At 37.0% G+C, this 13,508-nt stretch overlaps 1 protein-coding gene across 2 annotated transcripts in view; it reads right to left on the bottom strand.

Annotated features, from left to right (window-relative positions):
• PSME4 (proteasome activator subunit 4) overlaps positions 1–13,508 on the bottom strand; it is a 92,696-nt gene that overhangs the window by 16,095 nt on the left and 63,093 nt on the right. For both annotated transcript variants that reach the window (XM_037047902.1, XM_037047901.1), the window contains exons 25-36: positions 12,859–12,921; positions 12,629–12,724; positions 11,549–11,680; positions 8,929–9,138; positions 7,804–7,940; positions 7,040–7,093; positions 6,607–6,736; positions 5,895–5,976; positions 4,390–4,543; positions 3,750–3,819; positions 2,748–2,873; positions 1,856–2,008 (exon numbers count right to left, since the gene is read on the bottom strand). In XM_037047902.1, the coding sequence (XP_036903797.1) occupies positions 1,856–2,008; positions 2,748–2,873; positions 3,750–3,819; positions 4,390–4,543; positions 5,895–5,976; positions 6,607–6,736; positions 7,040–7,093; positions 7,804–7,940; positions 8,929–9,138; positions 11,549–11,680; positions 12,629–12,724; positions 12,859–12,921 (1,407 nt within the window). The remainder of the gene's footprint in view (positions 1–1,855; positions 2,009–2,747; positions 2,874–3,749; positions 3,820–4,389; positions 4,544–5,894; positions 5,977–6,606; positions 6,737–7,039; positions 7,094–7,803; positions 7,941–8,928; positions 9,139–11,548; positions 11,681–12,628; positions 12,725–12,858; positions 12,922–13,508) is intronic.

The following is a 13,508-nucleotide window of genomic DNA, read 5'->3' on the forward strand; positions in this document are numbered from 1 at the left end:
TATTTCTTCAACTATCTTTTCCAGGAAACAAACACATACAAACAGAAAAACTGCATTTAAAGTACTTCTTAGAACACTCAAGCAATCCAGGAAAGTACATTATATTTTCATCAGACATAGCCAGTTATAATGTGAATTTTTTCCAAAAAACTTATTCAGAAAAGAGGGGACACCTTGTATGATTCCTTACAATGTCATGCTACTGAGAAATTCTCTTTAATTTTTTTAAATTTTATTTATCTATCTTTAGAGAATGGGAAAAGAGGAGGAGAAAGAAAGGGAGATATACATCAATGCGTGGTTGCCTCTTGCATGCCCCCGACTGGGCAGGCCTGGCCCGCAACCCAAGCATGTGCCCTAAGAATCCAACGGGCGATCTTTTGGCTCACAGGCCAGCACTCAATTCACTAAGCTACATCAGCCAGCTACAATTTTAAATAATAGAGTATACTGGGCTAGAAAAAACCTGCATCATTTCAAAATTGTGCATGCTTACTGAGGCCACTTGATTGAATTCTAATTTAGAAAGCAATGACATTTTAATACAATTTAGTATTCACCTGTAGCATAATCTTCCCATTTCAAGTTTTGGATTGCTGTCAATAACCTTTTAGAAGTGTTCAGTTATACAGAGACTGCAAATATGTGTCTAAATGCTTCTCACAGTTTAATAGGAATCCAAATGACCTTGTCAAAAGGCAGGTTGATTCATTAGATCAGGGTAGGGCCTGAGATCCTACTTTTCCAACAAGCTCCTGAGTGAGGCCCACGCTACAGGTTCACGGACGGCACATTAGTAAAAAGGGCTCACACAGAGCCCTGACTAGTGTGGCTCAGGGGGCCAGGCATCATCCCATGAACCGAAAGGTTGACAGTTTGATTCCCAGTCAGGGCACAGGCCTGGGTTGCGGGTTCAGTCCTCAGTCGGGGGCAGGCAAGAGGCAACTGATCAATGTTTCTCTCACATATAGAATAAATGGGGAGGGAGGGCTTGAGACAGTTTCCAGTGGTAGCACCAGGCATTGATTAAAAAACCAAAAATAACTTTTAAAGCTATTCCTAATTTACAAGGAAAGGATATGTGTTCTGGAAAAGAAATAACTTAAAAAAAAAAAGACAAGATGACAAGGGTATATGTGACATGTTTAAATAAAATTAACAGATACTTTTATTTAATAAGAGATTCGAATACATATAACTAACATACTAAAAAGTGTCCATAGACCTCCTAAAAGTATGTGTAATTAAGTTGGCCAAAAGCAATTACTTGTCTTCTCTCTGAAGAAATGGTGGCCTACCTTACATTCAAGCATTCCGTCATTTCACAAAGTTATTTTCAGTCTAGTGCATTTTGCTAAGAAACTAACCTTTGGGCCAACACATAAAACGAACTTTTTTAAAAAGAGGGATGCCCGCCCCACAAAAAAGGGTGTGTGTATGTCAAATTCAAACTACCCACAAGACCAAGTTTGCAACGTAGGCGAGCAAGGAGGCTAAGAGAAGGGATTTAGGGAGAAGCTGGGGGCACCTCATGACGGCAGAAGACCGTGAGCAGCACCGGCCAGCTGGTGCCGTGCACAACGTGGGGCCAGCGTTCTAGGGTCTTCCTATTTTTCAAGAGAAACCAAAATCTTTTTATATGACATATCCTGATTTTCCCCCTAATGTTGGCAAATAATTCAAAATTTTGAAGATAGTGAATATTGCCTATGTATCAATGGTTTGTGGCCTATAATCAAAAGCAATATGGAATTGAACATTTCATATTTTAAGTATTAATACCTAAAATGTTGGAAATTACTGCATAAATGGAAAATGTAGCTTTAACAGAGAATGTGCTATACAAATACATTACCTTTTCAAATGTCCAATGTTTAGAACCTCTGATTAAACCAGCTATAATTTCTGCAACACATCGCTGGGTGCTTTCGTGTGAATCTGCAACCAAACGTTCTAAATGGGGCTTCAGAACTGGCAAAAAAGCATCATCAAAATTTCTGAATATACCCTGTAAAAACAAAAAATGAAAGTTCTTCAGTACTTAAATGACTATCATGTCCATTATGATTATGCTTGTATTTGTTTAGTATATTGCTGCTGTGTTTTTAAAACCCAACAGTTCTCTCCTCCAGAACTTTTATATTTTAATGTGATATGTAAAATGGCAGTATTCTTACCATTTCCTCTTAAAGGTACTGTTAATCAATAAAATAAGACATTAATAATCTTTCTACCTTAAAAATCACACCCCCCTAAAAAAATCAAATGAATATAGTTTGCTGGGATATTTTATTTGCTTAAACTGTTAATTACAATTATTAAAGATAAATACTAAAAAGTTTTTGTTTTGTTTTTTTTTTAAGCAAAGAATTCTAGGACATTAAGCCACAATCACTACGACTGGCATAACTTCTACAGTCATTTTAAATGAAAATAACAAATGACTAAATTGAAACTTTTAAAAATTATTTTACTTATTTATTTTTAGATATAGGGGAAGGAAGAGAAACATCAGTGTGTGGTTGCCTCTCACACACCCCCTACTGAGGACCTGGCCCACAACCCAGACATGTGCCCTGACTGGCAATCAACCAGCGACCCTTTGGTTCACAGGCCTGTGCTCAATCCACGGAGCCACACCAGCCAGGGCATAAATTCAAACTTTAATCAAATACTTTAACATGCATGAACCTACAAACTGACAATCACTAAGCTTTATGAAGAAGGTATATAAAGAATACAGTTACCTTAAAGAGGCAAAAACGTCGAGGATTAAATTTATCTTTTCCTTTTCTGTCTTCTAAAGATAGAAAAGTAATTAACTGTTCAACAAACTTAGGATCAGAAAAGTGATCAAATATAATCTGTTCTGCCTATAAAGTTAAAAGAGAACAACATTCAGTGTTTAAAACATAATTCTGAAAACATTAAAATTCATCTGTAAAGTTTTGATACTCAACAGTAGACTATTTTTGTTCTAAAGAATTTTTAGTGCTTACAAGTTTTATAAAACCAATATAATATTGCTTCCTAAAACTGCTAGACCCATAAGAACAGCTAAAAGTTCCTTCAGAGCTTTCAGTTCGGGCTCCATTTCCCAAACCAGTGAGTACTCTGCTCAGTGCACCATTTCGTGTGCGATTTAGAAACGTCCCCAAACCACAAACCAAATCCCACTAACTATCTACAAAACATCAGAAGCTAAAAAGCTAACTCTGTTCACAATTAGAACATGAAGCTACAACACCAGTAACTTAACTGAGGAAGACGTAAAATTAGAAGTCTTTAAAACAACTGTCAAAATGATTAAATGTTTCAGGAAGACCAAGGAGTTTCAACTTAAATCGAAAAATATTTACTTACTGGGTACCCATCATTTATACACAATAAAAAAACTGAAAGCCAGTCATTCTTTGCTTTCAAGAAACTTGCTGGCAGACAGAAATGGTGTGAGACACAGCACATCACCACATAAAGTGGTGCCCAAGTGAGTGCCAAGCGGGGCAGTAGCTTCAGAGTAACCTTAGACACAGGAAGACTCCCGACAACGGGCTGGACTAGAATGGGGAGAACCACAGAGAGGTGGGGGCAGAGTAGGGAGTACACATTTACCAATATTTAACCCAGGGCTACACTGAAATACACAAATTGGGGGGGAAAACATGAACTGAGTTTAAAATGAACCTGGTTAAAACCGAGGTGCATTTGAACCACTGTAAGTGTCACACAGGGCGAACACGGACGCTCACCTCTGTCAGATCCTCCCTGCTCCTGCCAAGCGGGGGCTGCTCCTCCACACCAGCATAAACAACCATATTCCTACACAGTAAGAGTTTATATTTGTAACACACATAGAAAAAAATATTAGAGCTCCCTGGAGAAAAAAAGCATTAGATGGTACTTTAAATGAACTCTAATTAGACGCTAAGTTTGGGGTGAGAGTACACCACTAACAGTCTTGGCCTCAAAATCCTATCAGATCACTGTGTCCTCATGACAAAGTACTGGAGTCAACAATGAGAGAGCATTAAGTATTTCTCTGGGCTGGTTTAGACACGCTTAGTATTAAGTGGTAGGAACATAATTTAGGGCGGCTATTAACAAACACCTTAGACGTACAACGGTGGGACTAGAAGTCTAAGGGTTTCAGTGGAAAAAACAAAACAAAACAAGAAAAGAGGTAGGACCAAGGCATAGAACTGGCAAAAGCCAAAGAAAAAGAAGAAGAGTGAGGAGGAAAAAACTAAAAAGTGTGTATTTTTGGTGACAGAGTCCCTTCGAACTGCTTCTAGTGCTTCTGAACATCCTCCAGAAACACAAAGATGATCAAACAAATTGTATCCAAGATAACCTGTTTAATAATAAGGTGCATGGCAAGATGTAACTTACTGTGGCCAGGTGTAGTATCCCCAGTGAGTTTTCTCCACAAAGCAAATTGACTCCCATTCTTTTTTAGTTTTTGGTATGCTTTTGCTATCATAATGCAACCAATGATTATCAGGCCTATCACCAGCAAGAATTTGGGTGGGTTTAGGGTATCCACCTAAGGAAAAGACAATTATACCTGGTGAACTTAAAAACAGCCATGTGATAATTATTCTCAACTTTCAATCAACAGGATCAGTATGACTGTCTTTGTAACAGGACTCTCAAAACGGGCTCAAGGCAAGACTGACCATCTGTGTATGAGGCATTTCAAACTGAAGGGGAAAAGATTACCCAGGAAACAGTGTTTGGATTGTTATTTGGAGAAAGTAAATCATGTCTAATCCCCTTTATTTCTTTCACCAAAATTAAAAGGATTAATTTTGTTACAACTTTTTAGGTTTGAACTAATGCCGGACTCACAGAGCTCAAAGAACTCCCCCATATGTTCTTCCCACAGATGCTACAAACTTGAACACTTCACCGTGTGTACTTTGCCAGTCTGTCTTTACACACACACTCGCACAACTTTCTTTTCTGCAACCATTAAACATCCATAATATGGGGCTTAGGAATGTGTTTCAGTGAGGACAAGACAATGTTAGTAGTAGGGAAATACTGAAGTCTTCCCACTTGTAGTTACATCATTTTGCAGTGCTCTAGAACAAAGATGGCAGTACACAGCTGTACTTCCCTCCCAAAAGTGGGGGTGGGGGAGAAGTGAACATAGCTGTTTGAGTATCATAGGAGTTATCAGAGACTAAAAAATTCCTTTAACCAAAGGCATAAATATATTTTTCTCCCCCCAAATCAAATTACTTTATTTCTTCTTATTATATTAGGTTATTATTCAAAAAGTCTAATAATACTGTGAGTTATGAAGAAAACTAACCTTGTCCCTAATCCTATGACCCAGATAGAAACTTAACATATTGATATATTAACATTAATGATGATGGTATTTAAGTCTGTGAAACAGTTTGATAAACAGTGTAATTACTTAGTTGGCAAAATAAATAAGTAAATGACATTTTGCCCAGATGTACAAAAGGTATATGTATTATGAAGACATAAAGGGTCAATCTATTCTTTTTTTTTTAATCTTTAGAGGGAAAGAAAAGGAAAGAGGGAGAGAAATATCAACGTATGGTTGCCTCTCATGCGTCCCTTACAGGGACTGGCCTCTAACCCAGGCATGTGCCCTGACTGGGAATCAAACCGCAATCCTCTGGTTTGCAGGCCCGTGCTCAACCCACTGAGCTACACCAGCCATGGTGGGTCAGCCTATTCTTATACTTTTTTTATCACTTGTTTTTACTAAGCCCACTGTTTTTCTTTATAACATTTCATAGTTTTATATCTCTATAATTTGTATAGAAAAATAATTAAGATCAAGAACTATGATTTATACTTTCAAAGAAACTTTCCAAGTTTCCTGAGAACTATTAATTGCATTTGGCTGTCCTTACCAATTTCATAGGGGTTGATGGTCAGCTTTTTATGGGTTCTTTTTAGCTGCTTAAGAATACCAGCAACAGCTGAGATTGCCATCTAGAAAACAAATGGGTAAGGTAGATGTATCAATATTTTAAATCTCTTAAATGCTTGCCTGCCTAAATCAAAGTAGAAGCTGGACTCTGTTTCTTTCAAAAGCAGAGAAACACCTCGCCCAGTGACACCAGGTGGCACAGTCAAGTGAGCACTCAATCTGACTGGAAGGAGTCCTTCCCAGCTCTTACTCTGGAACCTTTATCCGTGCTAGACTGTTAGACCAATACATGCTCATTCTTCAAATCCCAGCCTAAACATTTCTTAAGGGTCTTTCTCCTTTGCACCAGCCTAGTTCAGCCCCATCTTGTACACCTCTAATGCTTCGTGAGTAAAGCAAAAAACTGTATCCTGAGGTATCTTCCCCTTTCTATAACACTTCATACTGACAATTAATTTCTCAAAGTCAATCTTGTCCATTAACCTATAAGTGTGTTCTCTGTTACAGTCCCAGTGCTGAAATGTACAATGTGTGAACACGTCCTCATATTTATTACACGAATTATCATCTCTCAACCAGCAGAGGTAGACCTCAAGATATGTATTAAGTGGGTCTTATTTGTGAAGAATTTGAAGGCTTCAGGTGATGTAAAAATTCTCAAACCCAATATTTAACTAAAATAAAGTATCTACCTTTCGAACTACAATTGCATCGTGGTTGAGATTCTCAATAAAAAAATGTATGGCCCGAAGAGGTAGCACTCGGTCATCTCTCAGGAGTAGAGACAGAAGACCAATGCCTATATGTTCAAATTTCCAGGGCCTAAAAAGGGGAGAGAAACAGAAAATTACAAAACACAGTGCTCATAAAACCATTTCAAAAAACAAAAAAAGAAAAGACAAACTGTACTTGAAACATTTCTTTGAAGTTTCACAAGAATTAAAACAGGTATCTTGAATATCACTCCTATCATTAGCCCCAAGCTGGCCTCTTAATCTTATAAATTCATTAATCATACCACAATATTTTGTGATATAGTCTTTCATGACCTCCAGAACAGAAAACTGCTATAATATTTGGAATAAAAGCTTTGAGAATTAAAAAAAAAAATGTTCTTGTACTTACAGATTTCTCTGCTCCACACCATCTAGCAAAGTGTCTACCAAATTTTCATAGTTCCTTAAAAAAAAATATTCAGGTGATGCATTGTTTTAATACAACATTAAGATGAACATCAGACAAAGTAATATAAATTCCAATTCTGGCCAGATTCACCCTCTCTTACTGGTGAGAAGCAAACCAGAGAAAAAGCAGATGGATGAACAGAGACAGCAGGAAAAGAATGTGAAGGATACAAAGAAAACAAAACAAGTGCTAGGTACACTGAGCAACTCAACTGTCCCTGAGTGGGCTTTTCGAAAGTAAATTTGTGAGCAGTAATCAATTAGTTGGGAATGGTCTGCCTATATGGCACTCCAAGAATATATAAGGTAGACTACTATACAAAAGTTTGTTATTTTTATATAGACACATGAGGAAAAAACGGATAAGCATATTCATAAAGCAAAGAAACAAATCAAGATAGGAAGGTCCCTGAGTTTTATCACTGAAGCACTGAAATGCTTTGGTTCCAAAAAACCTAAAAAGTTTATTAACATCGTGATACCAAATTTGTATAAATCTGACTGATACACATACTTAAAAATCTCCACAGCTAAAAGCGACAACCAGGGATCTTCGCAATGATTACTTCCTAACGTTTCTCTATTTTCTCAGAATCAACGGGTGAATTTTATTATTACATAGTTATGGTTCACTATATTTTATGGATATTTAAAACCAACTGTCTATAATGTAATCTATTTTGACAAGCAGGCACTTATAATTACCTTAGGGCATCAGCATTCTTGCCTTGTTGGCGTTTAAGTCCTTCTTTTACTTCGTCTGAGCTGGGCATTATCTGGTTGGTAGAGGGGTTTTTTGATTGCTGAAGTAATTCTGCTATTCGGACACATGAGTTTGGAATCTTATTAAAAAGAAAAGCCAGGGGAAAAAATGAAGTGCTGACACATACTACAACATGGATGAATCTTGACAACATTATGCTAAGTGAAAGAAGCCAGATACCATTTACATGAAATGTCCAAAATAGGTAAATTCACAGAGAAAGAAAGTAGAGGAGTGTTGTCCGGGGACTACGGGTATGGGAGATCTGGGGTCACTGCTGCTGCTGGACACAGGGCTCCTCCTTGACTGTTAAAATGTTCTGGAATCAGAACAGTGATAGGTACACAGCTCTGTGAATAACCTTTTGCGATAAGCACCTAACACATTAAAACGGTGAATTTTTTGGAACATGAATCACATTTCAATTAAAACAAATTTTAAGAAGGCCTCATTTAAAAACAGGTGCAAATAGCAAAAACTGTTTTATAGAAAAGGCATACATTTAGACCGGTGATTTTAAAACCAGAGGATGGATGTCCAACATAACCACCATAGACAAGTGGGGCATTTGAATGCACCCATCCCACTCTGAGCCATCCCCAATGCTGACGGGTAAGTGTACAGCTGAAATTGGCTGCTACCTCTCTCCATCTGAGCACCAATGGACCAGACATTCTCTCTTGTTTCATTTGTGAAATAATTTCATTTTCATTTTCTTCACTATAAATTATGAACCCTGTGGCCAATATTCTGCAACTTTGGCTAAAATATCACCAATTCTCACAGAGGCCACAGACATACAGGAAATAATGGTAAACACAACAATGTAGTAACTCTTCGTGGCTCATTGGAAAAAAACCACCTAGCTAGCTCCTGGCCATCCTTCAACCTCCTACTCCACCCTGCTATCTACAGTAATGATCACAAAGGAAACAGAAAACAAATGCTTAAAACAATGAGAATTAAATATCAAAAATATTATTACTGAAAAAAGACATGAAAATAAAAAGCACTGAAACAAGGCAGTACTTCCACTAAGATCTGAGTTATGAAACTGCTATGCTTACTGTGAAGTCCAAGCCAATTGTTTCGTATTGCCGATGAATCTTTTCTGCGAGATCATCAAATAGTCTCACTATGGACGGCTTTTCCAGGGACATTGCTTTGCTAAGACCAGAAGAAACGATTGCTGGCCAAGTCTGTACAATACAGTCCCAGTCATGAAGGTTTGCCAGGCACACACCACTGTGATTTCCAAGGAGACAATACAAGGCACCCTGCAGGAAAAAATTATTAATATGCAAACTAAGAAGCACTGTTTAATTGTAGCCAACTCACCTACATGACATTTTTAAATTTACTACACATTGGTAACTTAAAGTGTTTGATACTGTTTAATAAATTAGGTTCACTTATTTAACATGTTCCTTTTAGAAATTCGAACTTGACTAATTGTCATCCAGCAATATTTTCTCTAAATCATTTAATACAGGGTTAGCTCAAAGAACAGCTATTAAGATAACAGAAAAGGGAAAGGATGTTTTTAATACATGGCTTTCACTCCCATTCTCTTGTACTACATCACAAATGTCACGAACTGTGCCACTGTTTGCATCGTAAGGCATAGTGTTTGGAAAACTTTCTAAAATAGTAGTTAACATCTATCTCATCCCTATAAGATAGTATTTTCCTTATCTTGTGTTATTTTGTAAGTATATAAAAATGAGGTTACTTAATTATACTGTGCATTTTCTACTCATAAGAGTTCAATTAATCAGAATGATTCTGACGAAGTAGGTGTCCCTTTTTAATGAAAAGAGCAATTTTAGTACTACCAGAACATTTTATTTATTCCCTGTTCAGGAAATAAAATTCCAGAAAAAAATGCACCTAACTAAATTCCAGACTGGCTCCTTACCTACACAATGCTCTAGTCCTCTTAACAAGCTCTTGTAAGATCACTGGTAAGCTCAGTTTTCCTGATCTAATAAGACATTTTAGATTCTGGTATTACATGACCTACCCAATTTTGTCCATTTAAAATGCTCTCAATTAGATCAATGACATACCTCCCAATGAGTTAGATCTCTTGCCACATTCTTGAATTATACCTACACATTAGGGGACAGCAAACTTTTCCAATAAAGGGTCAGGTAGTAAAGAGTTGGCCATACAGTCTCTGTTGCAACTACTCATCTCTGTCACTATAGCATGAAAATAGCCACGGACAATAATACATAAAGGAATGGACGTGGCTATGTTCCAATAAAACTTTATTTACAAAAGCCAGCAACTGAGCCAAAGCTCAGTTGACCTGTCCTCATAGGCTAACTTCAAGGAACATGTTAAGCTCTCATCTTAACCCTTCCCAGAGAGCAACTGACAGTGCTGAGTCTTCCTCCTGGACAGATTATGTTCTTATCTTCTGTAATTCCTCCTCTCCTCATTTCTTTCTTTTTTTAAAAAGATTTTACTTTGCCCTGGTTGGCACAGGAGAGGCAACCACACACTGATGTTTCTCTTTCTCTAAAAATAAATAAAATATTTTTAAGAGATTTTATTTTATTCTCACAGAGAGCAGAATGGAAAAAGAGGAGAGACACATTGCTGTGGGAGAGAAACACTGATCTGTTGCCTCTCCTACACCCCCAACCAGGGGCCTGGCCCACAACCCAGGCCTGTGGCATGACTGGGAATTGAACTGGTGACCTTTTCACTTTGAGGGATGAAGCCCAACCCACTGAGCCACACCAGTCAGGGCTGCAATCCCTTCTCCTCACCTCTTGATGCATTTCTGACCTCTTCCTTCTCAGCCCTCTAACGAAATTTTCTCAACACTTACCTCAAGGTCCTCTTCTAATTCTCCTCCTTCGCTCTCTTACCCATGTCTAAAGATTCCACCAACACAAACTGAAACGTTATCTTTAAACTCCACATTAACATGTCTAACTGCCTACTTGAAACTGCCTCTTTGTTTACAGAAACTACTTCAAATTAAACATGTCCAAAAAAATTTATAATCTATTCTCCCTTTTTCTAATGTACCCAACAACCAATTGTACAACCCAGAAACTTAACAATTTTCATAGCTCCTTTTACCAATCCCCTCATACTCAACCACCGAGTCATATCAATTCTCCCTCGCAAATCATTTACAGTCAACCCAATTCTATCTGCTGGTATAGCAATCACTGTATTCCACCTACACTCTGTATTGCATCCCTATGAGATAGTATTTTCCTTATCTGGTGCTATTTCCTTCCTTCTCTGCTCTAATCACAGTTCAAACTTACTAAGTTTCAACCCTCCATGCTGGTCACCATTACCCAAAACAGCTTTTGGTCTTTTACCCATTCTCCCACATGCCAGCCAGCACACGTATCCTCTGATGATCAACTCAAGTTACATCCTACATTCTCCATCAAAATACTGATCAAAAACATATGTAAATAAAATAATTAGAAAGGAAAGAAAGACGACACCTATGAAGTGTACTGATGTCTTCAACTTACTTTGAAATATATAAAAGGATGGATGAAGAGGTGGACAGATGTATGAGAAAGTAAATACAGCAAAATGGTAAAAAAAAGAATCTGAATGGTGGATGTACAGATCATTTACTGCAGAATTTCAACTTTTCTGTGTGTTTGAAGATTCCCATAGTAAAACAAAACAAAGATCCTGTACCTTGAACTGCTGCTGCGTGACATCTTGTCTATCAGGCCGTAAGAACTCCAAAACCAAGGGGATGATATCTCTGCAGCAGAAGTTATACACCCCCAAGGCAGCAAAAAAGGTTTGCTGAGCCTTATTTCTAACCTGGAGAAAGGATTACTATTAATAGAGAAAACTACAAAGACTTCTCAATGATTAATGATAAAAAAGTAATAATTTCAATGTTGTAATAACAGAAAATATATCAAAGATATAATCTGATAATGCTTTATCAAAAACAAAAAATTTCTCTTTGTATCAAAAGAAAAGCATTACCACCAACTGTATCTACAGTTTAGGTTACACCAGGAAGAGACTGAATGGAACCAACATGCATTTGATCAATAACATAATTGGCAGAATATCAAACTTAGAGTTACTCTTGATGAGACATTCTTCAAAACAGAGAACTTAATGTTTTTCAAACGTTAAGTATTGCTCACATATTTTAAACAGAAATGAATCAGTATAAATTTATAACACATGAAATAGTTGAATAATAACTGATTATACTAAAAGCAACACACTGTACATATTTTAAACTCCTTTAAAGATTACTGTAGGTGAAATCTGCATTAGAGATCAGTCTCCCAATTTTTATTATGTTGTAAACACAGAATAACTGGTGGTACACAAGTCTCAAGTTTTTCTAGTTCTCTGTGCTTGAAGATATCAGGTAATCTCTTTGTCCTATGTTGCTTTAAAGGGCAGACCCTACAACTGACACAGTAGCAGCTTCCTGAAACCCATGCTCAATAATAACACCTAGAAGGAATTACACAGCCTTCGTGATGTGATTTAATTAAATGGAAGCACTATTACACTAGCATTATTCAACTTCAAGTAATTTCTTCAAAAATTGGAGAAGCAATTACAAACAGCAAAAATAAATATTATTTTAAAAAGACTAGTAAAATTAGCTTGAATATATTTTCAATTTAAAAGATGTTTTCTATGCCAATAAATTTAAACTCCCTTGTTAAAACAGGGGTCTGAATAGACTGCAGTAATAAATGGGAGAGTCAGCGAGGGCAGTGTTTAGACTCGCCTTACCTGACTGTATGAACTTGTAGATAAACGAAGAAGATCTCTGATCATATCTTGGTGTATTTTTTTGTATTCACAACCCTCAACAGTTAGTGTTCGTAGCTATGAAAAGAAAACAGTGTAAATCAAACCTCAAAGTTTGTACTAAAAGTTTACTTAATTATGAAGTAGCACGAATAAGTAAATATTTGTCTAGAAAACTATTTAACAAAGTCATCGTGTATAAAGGTATTTACCTCATGCTGCAACATTACTCTGTCAATCAACAGTGCTCTGATATGCTGTTTTTTCCCATGGAGCTGAAAGACAAAGTAACCAACACTTCGTTCAACATTTTTCCTACGTAACTTCAACAGTGGATTGTCCTGAATCCCTTAATGAAAAATCAGTCCAAAGAAGGTCATGGTAGGCTGGCGGGCAGTGGAGATATTTCATTTATTCTACAGCCATCAGGCTTTACATTAAAACACACTATTTTAATACATTTTATGTCTAGTGCTAGATCTATCGCCTTTAATCGGCTCGTCCAACACCCTATTTCCTGATAATCTATGAATGAATCCATGCAAGGGAGAGAGTGACGGAGTTGGTTCTTACTCAGTCAAAGTGTAAAACAACCTACAAAGAACATTCCTCGACTATTACATTTTTAGGTAGACTTTCTAGGTAACTGTGTATGTTTACTACAAAATATCTTTTATTTTTCTGAAAGTTATCATTTCAGCTCTCCCTCATTCTCAGTCTTCTACCAGTTACATTGGTCATCAGGTCTCCACAATTCCTTCTTTTTTAAAAACACCTTATCTCCACCCTAATGCCTATGCCTTGATTCAGGCTGTTTTTTCATCTGGGCTGTTAGACTTTCACCACTTTCCTTTCTTCCTGT

Source organism: Sturnira hondurensis, unplaced genomic scaffold (genome assembly GCF_014824575.4).
Source record: "Sturnira hondurensis isolate 20B ecotype Veracruz unplaced genomic scaffold, ASM1482457v3 Scaffold0006413, whole genome shotgun sequence".
NCBI lineage: Eukaryota > Metazoa > Chordata > Mammalia > Chiroptera > Phyllostomidae > Sturnira > Sturnira hondurensis.